Source organism: Triturus cristatus, chromosome 5_2, assembly GCF_964204655.1.
Source record: "Triturus cristatus chromosome 5_2, aTriCri1.1, whole genome shotgun sequence".
NCBI lineage: Eukaryota > Metazoa > Chordata > Amphibia > Caudata > Salamandridae > Triturus > Triturus cristatus.
In genome coordinates, this window is record NC_140588.1 from 293,345,567 (window position 1) to 293,357,829 (window position 12,263).

Below are 12,263 nucleotides of genomic sequence, written 5' to 3' on the forward strand. Positions count from 1 at the left end.
CCATTCCCACTGGCGCCGATTGTACCACTTCCGCAGTCTCCTCCGACGACGCCGTGTGCGCTTTCGCCGCTTTTTTCGCGTCGAATTGGAGCTTCGTCTGGCCTCGGTCTGCTTTACCCATGGCGCCACACACCTCCGCGCACGCTTCAAGTCGCGGCCACTGCGCCCTCCGTTCCGTGATTTGTCTATGTGGTGCTCGCCTCTGGAGTCTGCTTCAATATTTAGTTCTTCAGGTGGGCTCCCTCAGCGCATATGGCTCTCCGGGCTCCCCGATTGCCACTGCTCACCCTTTGCCAGTCACCTGTGCCAAGCGCGCAATTCACCCTACGCCAGGCCAGTAGCGCACCTTGTCAGCTGCCCGTGCAACACGCAATCAGCCTCACGCTACCTGCATCTGTTGTAGCCCCCGGTGCAGCCTTTCCCCCTCGATTGCCGCCGGCCTCCTCCGAGCGATGTTATGTGTAGCGAGGTCGTGTCTCAGTCGCCACCTTCAGCAACCGCATGTCCATTGCCTCTACGCGCTTCGCACTGAGGGCCGTCCGTCTCCAGCCGTTCTCAACATGGCGGGCGCCATTTTACAGTCAGGGCGTCTTTTCGCCAGCTTCGTCCGCCGCTCTCCTCCGTGACGCCGGTTCAGGGCCGCAGCTCCAGAGATCCCCAGCCTCCAGCCAGCAGCTCCCCAGAGCAGCGACGGTGACTTACTGCGGCTCCGTCGGCGATCCCCGTTAGTTTCGTCGCTACCCGCTCAGCTGCTCCAGCGCCGCCATGTTGTCCGCACCTCCGCCAGCCACGATCATCCGGAGTTTCGCGTTCTGTGACTGTCTGCAGCACCAGTGTCTCAAATCTTCACGGATTTAGTCCAGCATATATTTAGGGGCTGTGCCCCCGTTTGTAGGGCGCTAGGATCGCCGCATGCCGCCGATAGCTGCCGTTTCCTCACACCGACCAGCGGAGCCGACTTAGCAGGCGGCCATCTCGCCGTGCGCCCTCTAGCGCCCCCCGAGAGACCCAATTCTAAACTGAAAATACAGTTTTCTATCAATGGGCCTCTCTATAAAATCCCAGAATGCCTCACAAGATGGGATAAATTTAATATCAAAATAACGACCTGTTAGATTGGAATTCTGGCCAGAGCTAAAAGCGGATGTTAAAATCATATCCCAGTACATTTTTTTGAATGCAGACTTAGAAGGAAAATTTAAGCCATTTAAATCATTCCATAAATGCCCCATGTCTAATTTTGTTAGCAAATCTCTAATTTCTTTGAGCCATGGAATGGAATGAAAACGATCAGCCCTAATGATATCTTTTAAAGCAATGGCATAGTGCGTTAGTTCCGGTGTGATCATAATCCGCCGCCAATAAAGGAGTGGGCGCAGTCGTGCCTGGTCCTCGACTCTTTTCCTGCCAAGATCATATGCTAATGGAATCATTGGGGTACTTCGGGGTACTCCTGTTAAACAACGTAAAAACTTGTTTTCAGCTAATCTTAGTTGATTCAGGTTACCAAAGCCCCATAATTCCGATCCATATAATGCAGCACTAATAACTTTCATATTATAGATTTCCAAGGCTGGAGTGATGGGTTTAGTCAAGGAGGATTTGTATTTGGAAACAATTGCTCCCGCTAGCTGATGAAATTTTAAGACAGCCATGTCAATATGGTTTGTCCACTTCATATTGTTCTGAAGGGATATCCCTAGATATGTAAATGCCTCCACTTGTTCCAGCGGGGTGCCGTTAAAATTAATAACTCCTCTAAAATTTTGCCGCTGATTTAAACACATGAATTTAGTTGTGGAGGTGTTTATTTCAAGACCACGTTCTCGACAAAAATCACCAAATGCGTTTAGCGCCTTCTGCAGACCACTAGGTGTCCGCGAAACTATCAGCGTGTCGTCCGCAAACATGAGAACAGGCACGCGAGATCCAGCCAATACAGGGGCGTCTGTGGGCGAACGGCTCAGATATTCTACAATGCCATTTATGAACAGGGAGAACAACGTGGGTGCCAAGACACATCCCTGCCGAACACCACGCTCTACAGGAAATGTGTCAGTCACCTCCCCCTGAGTTCCCCACCTAATTCGTGCATAATTGTTCTCATGCAAGCGGACAAGTAACGTTAGTAGTTCCGGTGCTACCCCAGCTTCATCGAGAACCCTCCAAAGTTTGGAGCGAGGCACTAAGTCAAATGCAGATTTTAAATCTATAAAAACCGCATAAAGGGTCCCATTAATCAGCTTCACATTCCTCCAATAGAGTGCTAAGAAATAAAATACCTGGTCAACCGAACTAGTACATGGTCTAAACCCAGCCTGAAACAGGGACAAAATGTTGTTTTCTTGAATCCAGGTTTGTAATTTATTTTGAACTAATCGACCTATCAGTTTTTGAGCAGAGTCAATAAGACTGATAGGTCGATAGTTGCTGGGTAATGATTTGTCCCCTTTTTTAAAAACTGGGATTATTTCAGCCCCTTTCCATGAGGGGGGAACAGGTGCACCCATAGCTATGGAATTGGCTAGCCATTGAAAGTACTGACACCAGGATGATCTATCAGTTAAAAATACATCCGCAGGTATTCCGTCCATCCCGGGAGCACGGCCCCCGGTAATACAATCTAGTGCTAAATTAACATCCTTGATCGTGAACACCTGCGTGTGAAAATAGATAGCGGGAGGGAGTGGGTACTCTCCTTCAGATGAAACTGAAGCATATTGCGGTCTGAAGAAGTCGACCCACTGGTTTTTTGCCACGTTGTTTTGGGGTGATGGCGCCACCCCACCTCTATCCCACTTCACTATTGCCCAAAACTGCTTTTGGTCCTTAGCCAGACAAGCAGATTTCAAGTCCTGCCAGTGCTCCTCATCCCATTCCTTCTTAGCCACTAGCTGTGCGTGTCTGTATAGCTTCCTAGCAGATCTCACATCTTCGGCGTTTCTTGATGTAAGTGCTAAGCTTAAACTCTGACGAGCTGCTCTACAAGATTTGTTGAACCATCCCGCCACAGGCTGTTTGCCCTTGTTTGCTTTCCCTCTCTCAAGGGGTTTCATGAAAAACTTTTGGAGATTTGAAAAAAAGGTAGTATGGACCTCATCCATAGGTGAAGGGAAGTTATTATCTGACGGTTGGGCATTTAGTTTAGCCACTTCGTCAATTACCACTTTTTTAAGATCCTCTAATTTCTCCGGCTTTTCTATAAATCTACCCCATTTGACATGCCTCATGTTGTTTGATACAACAATGTCCAGGCTAATTTTTGCCCCGTCAATTATGGGTTCTGTGAGCCCATTGGGAGTTTGTAGTTTCAAGCAGAGGGCGTTGTGATCACTGTCTTCCCTTGCGATTATAGTCATATCATTCAATCTATGCCAAATCCTTATATCCACCAGGAAGTAATCTATACGGCTGGTGGATCTGCCATTATCAAATGTACTGGCACCCTGGCGATCTGACCGGGTACGTCCATTGGCAGCTCTGAGCCCTCTCTCTAAACAGAGTGCTTTAAGTTGAATGGCCGCAGCGGTCCATCTCTTGACTGGGGGAAGATCCAGCTGGGGAACTCCCCATCTACTGTCCTCCTCTTCAGCAAGAAACTGGTCCTCAGGGCCAAGGGGCTCGAACGTCGTATTAAAATCACCACCCACTACAATGAGCTTCTCCGATGGTAGTGCAGAAAGGTGATGATCTAGGGCGGATGTCGTGTCGGATAAGGAGCCTCCAACCATCCCTCTGGCATAGATATTAGATATGACCATTCCCTGGTCATTAGGCCATGTGATATTTAATGACAAAATGTCATTAGATTGAAGACTATGTTGGTTAATCTTACAACATAAGGATTGGCGAATCCAAGTTATCAGACCACCTGATGGACGACCTTTAGTTTTTTTAGTAGCAGGTATATAAAAATTAAGGAATCCCAGACAATAAACCGGGTCCATAGACCACGACTCTTGGAATAAAATTATGTCGAACTGGTCAACAAAAGCATGCCATTCAGTTGAATGCAGCTTATTACTAATTCCTGCAAGGTTCCAGGATAAAAAAGACAGGCGTGACTCAGATTCAAGGGGACGAAGAAGCTCATTTAATGTTAATGGACTTTGAAACTCGCTATCAGTCCTATTCACGTATTCAACATTACTGCGTGGGATACCTAGTGATTCATTTATTAATACCTTTGATGCTGTGTTTCCAAATCCTAAGTGGCTGGGCGATGTTAATCTATAGGATTCAAATGCATTTTGCTCGGTAATACTGGACTCACTTATTACAATATTATCTTGATAACTGGCTAAGGCTATAGGAGAAGATAAGCTATCGTGCGATACCAATATTTTGTTCTTGAGTCTAACCTCCCCATCAAGTCAATCGCAATCATTTAGATCTGACAGGACCCCAAACCTGTTTTCTAAACTGATGTTCCACATCCTGGTGGAGTCACTCCCACCCCCTATATTGGGCATTGGGGTCCACCCCTTCCTCGCTGTCGCTCGGTTTGCTTCCCAATTCCTCCCACAATAAAAATATTTTAGTGTTAGAGGAATGATAGCACCGTCTCTCCGTTGAGGGGGAAATATATTGTTCAGGACATTGGGGAGAACTACTGGGTTAGAGAAATTGAGAACCACACAGTCACCTGCGTACTTTTTAGGATTATGGCCTAGCCATGAGACTCTTCTTGCCATAATAATTTCTCCAGCTAACTGTCGCGCTCCCCAGGGGGACATCCTCATATTTTTTATCAACCAATGCAAAGATTTGCTAATGAGAGAAGATGTAGTTTCTATTTTGTCAAGCGGCAAAGTAGGAACATTGGCAAGAACCAATGTACTGGGAAAGGCAGCAATACATTGAAATTGGTCATACGCTGGGCGCGAGGCAAAACGGTCAAGAGGGGGACCTGGTTTAAATGCCTTCTGGGAGTTCTCATCAATTCTCGATTGCAAAGGTGGGGGATTCACTATCTCTTTTAGCACAGCCCTTCCCTCCCCTCTGGCAGGCAGCACATTCGAGGTAGATCTACTTAGTACCGGGGACGTAACTCGGGTCACTTCTTCTACGGGTCTATTTAGTAAGGCACTCAATCTGGCTACCTCTGCCGTTAAGTTATCAATTTTGGCTACCAAGGGAGTAATGATGCTCTCAATTTTAGTGTCAATCATATTTACTATTTTCATAGATAGATCATTCTCAGAGTTTTTAGCAACTTGTGGCTCTGGTATCTCTGCCTTTCTCGTGCTTTTTGATACGGAGGTTGCCTTCTTTTTCCCTGGGCGGGTCCCATTACTTCTAACCTGGGTTTTCCTACAAGCTCTAACTTCCCTAGTTCTAGGGGGAGGGGCAGGAGATTTAGGATCAACTAATTCAGCATCCGTATCCAAGTCTACATCAGGAGTAGGTTGTGAGTTGACAGTTGGGTGGACGCTTAACTCGAGAATGTCGCTATCTAAGACCTCTGATTCAATTGGAGTGCTACTGTTAACCAATAAGGGAGAAGCCAGCAGCGAATCAGATAGGGGGATCGGTAAAGAAAGGCTTGAAGAACAATTTAACCCCAATGAAACTCTCCTGTCGTTATTAATTTTGCTGACAATCTGCACCAAATAATTGTCCATAGTGTTTGGATTTGGGGACTTTTTTGATTTCAACATGCTTCCACAGATCTGTAACAGAATCTAGTAGCTGTTCGTAATGTGATAGTGGAAGCTGTGCGTAGTTCAGTCAGCAGTGGTGCCTAGCAGGCTTGGAATCGATGTAAAACTCACTCAACCGCAGTTAAAAGAGAAATGGCCCGTCCCGTCCTCTGTCGTCCTCGGACGGCCACAGACGGCCCGCCCTTTGTCCGGGCTTCGTCCGGCGCGTCCTGCTCGCGTCCCGCGTAGCGGGTGACGCCTCGCCTTTTATGGGACGTAACAGGCCAGGTCAGGTGGGTGGGGAAAGAGCACAGGTGCAACCGAGCACGGGCTCCTGGGACACGGAGTCCCGCGTCGTGCCTCAAGCCCTCCTCAGCGCCTCCGGGTACAACAGCGATGGCAGCCAACCCCTCCTGGATGTCAGCGAAAGGAGACAGCACCTCCACAGCGGTAAAGACAGCTATATCGCAGCCTTCGCTGACATCTTCTCCACAGTGTATCGTTAATAGCTATCTGTCAGTTGCCCGGGGGCATGGCTTGGTAGCAAACGATGGACACGTGAGATTGCTGCTCCGCGCCGGCCAGTTTTTCATCCTGCAATCTCCGGCACAACCAGGCCCGCGACAAAGTATAATGTGTCCCCGGACCAGGGGGGTGGGAGGAGGGGGGGGGGGGAGGCGTGAGGGGGGCAGGGGTGTTTGGGACAAGATGTGCGGAGCGCTGCCTAAGAGCAGGGGGAGACCAGACTGCCCGGGTCCGGAGATTTGAGCGGCGGACCTGCGCTCCCAAAATGGCGGCCTCAGACTCCGGGTCTGCGATACCAAAATGGCAGCCTCGGGCTCTCAATCTGCGGAGCCAGGGCGGCCCTGAAACTTTGTACGGTGACTGGCACGCCTGATAATGGTGGTTACTGGTGCTGCCCGACTCGTTGCACGAAGTCTGCGGTCCTGAGGTGGGGGCCGTGCCTCCGCACTGAGGGGCATTACCATACTTGTCGATATGCTTGTTGTCGATGGTCCTGTCGACGTTGATGTCATTGTCAATGTGGCCCTCGACATGGAGGTCATGGTTGTCCCCGATGATGGTCTTGTCAATGTGTGCTTTGTGGATGGTGGGTTCTTTGACACCTTTTTAATTTCAGAGTAAAGAGGTTCCATCACAGCTGGAGTTGCGAGTTCCAAACTTATTTTTATTGGTTTTCTCTCAGAAGCAGGGGTTGCCAAAGGGTCCCTTCCTTGTGATTTTTCATTCACTGAGGATGGCATCCTTTCAGGGTGTTTTTTATTCCTGCTTTTGTTAACCTTTTTGGAGGATTCCACTGAAGAGTCTTTTTCCTCTTGTTGTTCCCTTTATCTCCAGAGACCGACATTTTAATTGCCTTCTTTTTCTGTAGCCAAATGAGAAGTCTGGCTTCTCTGTGTTTAAGAGTTTTGCCTGAAAATAGCTATATTTACATTCCTTTGTTTTCTGTTAGCAATGTAGGCATTCCTTTTGAGGACCCTCAGAACATAGCCTGAGTCTTCCACAGGATTTGCAAGGTTTGAAGAGACCTTTTTAGAACCATCTTACAGGATCTTTCCTGTCAACATTCAACAGCTAAGATGTTACCTTCAATCTGTCAGCTGTAGCTCACTGAGAGGCCGACAGATGCAGAATATCAGTAGTCACACTGAAGAAATTGAGCAGGGTTCAGGGGCTTTCCTCATTCGAGGTGAGGTAAAAAGCCTGAGGTATGTTGGCCCTTGAGAGGAAGGGTGATTCAGGGGTTCCTGACTGATTGGCTGAAGTTTGGTTCTTAATAAAACTATGGGAATTGGTTGCCAATGTCACTTGTTTAAGCTTTGCTGTCCAATACTTTAAATTCAAGTATGTGAATCTATGGGAGATTCAATACTGGTGCAGATATTTTATTCCAGGTACACTTGTCACAGAGTATGGACGCACCACTACAAGCGTATTTTGTTCAGTTGATACATCAACTTCCCTTCTTTGGCACTGTACAAAAATAGATAGGCAGTGTGTGTTAGCTGGATCTTAGAGTCCTTTCAGATTCTGAGTTTGTTCTTGGAGGTAACCAGGACCATTTCCCCAGTACGCTTTGCGCATAATTTAATGTGTTTTGAACTTGATCTTAAATTCAGTCAGGAGCCAATGGAGAAATTTCAGAGTTGACTTAATATGGCTCTATCTATGTAAGTGCAGCCGCATTGTGGCTGCCTTATTTTGAAAACTATGTAATCTGGCAATGGCGTTTTTTGGGAGCCCCTTATATACTGAGTTACAGTAGTCTGTGACCAATCCATGACAGTGTATGAGTCAGTTCCAATGCCGGTTGTGGTTAGAAGAGCAGGAGGGCTTGCCAGAAGATGGAGAACAGCAATTAGTTCCCCTGACCACTCTACTGAAATATGAAATGAAGTTGATGTCTGAGAAAAATCTCTCCCAGTACGTTATGAGTTTGAGTCGGACACTAGTAAATAAAATCAGCTGGAAATGTTATTCAAGTATGAAAAGACTCTAATGGTGCAGACAACATGCTCACTTACAGACAATCTGTACAAATGTACGTACTTTATATCACTCGCAGCACTGTTTCGTAGAGAGGTCAAAATTATAGCAAACTCGTGAATCGCTCCAGGGTTCACCCCTTACATGATTGGGCCAAAGAATATACCACATACTCACCACCACCACCGACTATTGCTTTTATTAAGGGGGGGGGGAGTTGGGTTAGTTATTGGGTGGACCTTCCCTGTTGGAAGGGTTCTAATAAAAAACTCGTCACAAAAGAATAGGCGGGTTGAGCATGCATGGGATTAATGTCAAAAGGTTGTGCTTCCGCAATGTTTGAACCTGTACTCTTATTTGCATACTATATAAAGGAGGAGGCATTTGTTGTTTCTTAATGTATGGTCAACCTCGGCACCGCTTTGTATACTACAAAATGTAAAGTTATTTAAGCTTATTGTTTGCCACAGTATTGCTAAGTGTGAACCAAATGCTAATAAAAATAAGTTTGAAAACAAAAGAAATTCTAGCAAACTACTGCATACTCGTTTTGTGATTTTGTCAGAAGATTTGCGGAGAAGCCTCCTACAGGACTGATGGATTCCACACATCCAAGAGCAAACGAAACTTTGAGGGTTGCAGTGTTTTCGCTTTTCTCTGTAGGAGCCAACAAAACCAAATCCCACACCTATCACTTATAAGAGTGGCCAAGGTTAGACTTCCTGGTCACAGGTATTTTCATTCTGGTCAAGAGCAACACCAGATTAAAAACTTGTCAATAACTTCACGATTTTCTTCATTTTAAATACCCTAGAGATATACAAACCAGGTCGAATAACAATGACTGTCACACAGTTGAGTAGCTTTCCTTAGCATTCTTGAATGATGAAGCACTGTCATGCTGCATGAAAGTCTCTGGATCTTGCAGGGCCCCCTGTATTTTGAATGTAACCCATGACAGGATCTGGTACATTCTTTTTTTTCTTTATTTAAAACATGACATGCAGTGATGCATGCAGAGAATAAAAAATAATTTAAATTTAGTCATCCTGTTAAAATCTTTGACTGTGAGTAAACTGCGTAGATTAGATGACCATTGAAAGAGACACCTACATAGTATGTGGAAAGTAGAACAGAGTTCACTGGTGTAACCAGGCAATTGTTTTTCTACCTACTGCAAAGGTAGGTATTCAGTGGTGTATGTAGCTCAGCCAACTTATCATTTGCAACTCTAATTAGCCAATTCACATAAACCATTTTATTATGTAAAATGAAAGAAATATAACAAAAAGATATGAATGACTTGAAGGATCACTCTAAAGCAGTAAGTTTGTTGTGCTGAACTACAGCAATTATTTTTGATAGAGAGCAACAATAAACACAGTGGAACAATTGTGAAAACTGCTTTTGTATATCTTGTGACTTGTTTACCTTTAATTGTTTCCTCCACAACTTCAACGACACGATCTATTTGTTGAACCTGAAAAGAAAAAAATTCAGTTCAGAATATTTTCAATTGGTCTTTAGTTAAATAGGCATACAGTTACATGATCACATCTTATAAAAAAAGAAGCGAAAAACAAACCACAGATTACATTTCCTCAGTTTGTTAAATATGTTTTATTATTTCACTTCAATAATATCAACAGTTAACCCATACTAAAATATATGCAGTACATAGTTGTAAGTCATACTAAAATATATGCAGTACATAGCTGTGCGCACAATAAGCAGAGATCTGGAGCACAGTCTTGGTACAGGAGAACAAATATTCAAACATTTGTAGTAGCATGTGTTTGTGGTGTAATAGCGTGTGTGGTGGGGAGGGGAAGTGGCTCATCACTAGGAGTGGTGTTGGGGGGCACAACGCATTAGAAGGGCACCTAAAGGCTCAAGCAACGGTGAAGCGGGCTTCTAGGACCCTAGTGGCCATCCCATGACAGTGGTCTACTTAGGTTCCTCAATGCAAAGGGGCTGGGACCCCAATAGACAGATCTGGTGTGTGCATCTTTCCAGAAATAATTAGCACCCCACGTAGGGCGGGCAGTGTCGCTTTTGGCTTCTATGTTTACTATGTAAGTATCTCAATTTCAGCCTCCCGTTACTGCCACCCCCTTAACTCGAAGGCAGCGCAATACACCAGTGTCTGCGCGCTCCCACTGCAGTAGAGTGTTCAACCATTTAGTCGGGTCCGGAACTGCGGGTGCCTTCCACTGTATTGCAATTTGTGGCTCAACAGCACAAACGCAAGGTCAATAAATCTGTGCAAATGTTTATCTCCTTTAGCTTAAGGGCGTAGCACAGCAAGATTCAGGGGTTGGAGTCAGTGCATGTTCTGTCAATTTCGCAGTAGTGGATGTTATCTCGACTGGGGGAGGTGGGGTATCTTTTTGTTTTATGGGGGTGGGGCGAGGGGGGGGCAATCCCAGACCATATGATAAAATGTGACTTCTGCAGTTTTGCAACAGGGGCATTCAGGTGTAGACATCGGGACATCACTTTATGCGGTGGAGGGATAAATATGGCTGGTGTACACAAGTAACTTACGTAAATCGGAATCTGGGATTCCGAGATACTTCCTTCACTTGTTGGAGAGCTCGTGCCCAGGTTTTAGCGGTCAGAGGTTGTGAGAGCACATCAGTGTAGCGAGCCAGCGCGTTACCCAACTACGCCAGGCCAGAAACAGAGAGTGCCATAAATAAAATTGAGATAGTACGGCGTTGGCTCTGTACAAGAGGAGGGTATGCAGGATAGGTGAGTGGGGTGGTTCTGTGCCACATGCTCCCCAGAAGGTTCTCACCATGTGTTGAATTTCATAATAAGTCAGGAAGTGACCTGCACCTATGTTATAAGTGACCATAACTTCAGCATATGACATCAGGGCCCCTTCATGGAAGAGATCTCCCAAACTGACTATTTCCAAAGCCCTCCCCAGAGCCATATCATGACAGTCTGCCATCGTGCGCATACCTGGTAACTGATCTAGGGTGATCGAGGGAGAGTAGGATATGGTGGGAGTCTGCTAATGTACAAAGTTACGCTAGCATACGCGCACCATCTTCATTAGACTAGAGCCTCCTTGTGGTGCACAGGTGCGATAAGTTAGCAAAGTGTATACGTTGGTCGCAGCTGCCTCCTCAGCAATGAGGGTCCCCATCGAGCTGACACAGTGGCCATTGCAGCTGTGCCAAAATTAGAGGTGTGTGGATCTCCCTTTAATAGTGGACACTGCACTATCGCGAAGGCTACGGGTCGGAGTCCTGAACCCCATATCAGGTCCAAAAAGAGGCCATTCAATTGAAGAAGAACTGCTTGGGATCTTTATTGGCAATGTGGTAAAGAAAAATAGCAATAGGAGCAATAGGAGGACTAACATCTTGGCCAGCACCACTTGGTCTATCGGAGATATGGCAATGAACACCAGAAGGGTGGAGATCCGTGTATAGATAGTAGCGCTCAATCTACATTGCCCTCTTTGAGAGCCCTAATCGTATGGTATATCTGAATGCCCAAATACTTGATGGTCTAATACATGGGTACTCACAAACATTTGCCCAGGGGCCACAAAGTACTGTCTGTGGTGTGACCGAGGGCCACACTGTTGCCAGCAGGGTGGTGGTAGAGGGACTGGGTGGGCCAGGGATTATGTAAGGAGGTCTAAAAACACGTTAAATAAACAGGCAAGCATTTATTTGCAGGTTAATAAATGCTTGCCATTTATTTAACATTTTTTTCTGAATATTAGTGGTCAGCAGCTGGTGCTGCTGTTTACCAGGGAGGCCGCATGTAAAGGTCAAGAGGGCCACAAGCGGCCCCCGGACCGTAATTTGAGTATCACTGGTCTAATAGCACCATTTGAGTTGCCACTCCGCAGAAGCGGCTCAGGGGGGTTTTAGGAGTCGGGGCAAGAAAAAACAAGCAGCAGTTTACCTTAAGGTTAGAAATAGTCCCAAATTCGTCCAACAGGCACATCAATCCTGGGAGGTAGACTCAGACATTATCGAAGAAAACTAGCGCATTGTCCGCATAAAGCAATACTGTCTGGTGGGTATCTAATTCCAGGCTGCCCCATTGACGCGCCAGTGAGTGGTTCCATGGCTACTGCAAAAAGCA

The 12,263-nt window shown here is 46.2% G+C and overlaps 1 protein-coding gene across 2 annotated transcripts in view; it reads right to left on the bottom strand.

The window, feature by feature from the left end:
- The window catches only part of CDKAL1 (CDKAL1 threonylcarbamoyladenosine tRNA methylthiotransferase), a 2,121,425-nt gene that overhangs the window by 1,305,701 nt on the left and 803,461 nt on the right, over nt 1–12,263 (bottom strand). For both annotated transcript variants that reach the window (XM_085607048.1, XM_085607049.1), the window contains exon 6: nt 9,582–9,630. In XM_085607048.1, the coding sequence (XP_085463174.1) occupies nt 9,582–9,630 (49 nt within the window). The remainder of the gene's footprint in view (nt 1–9,581; nt 9,631–12,263) is intronic.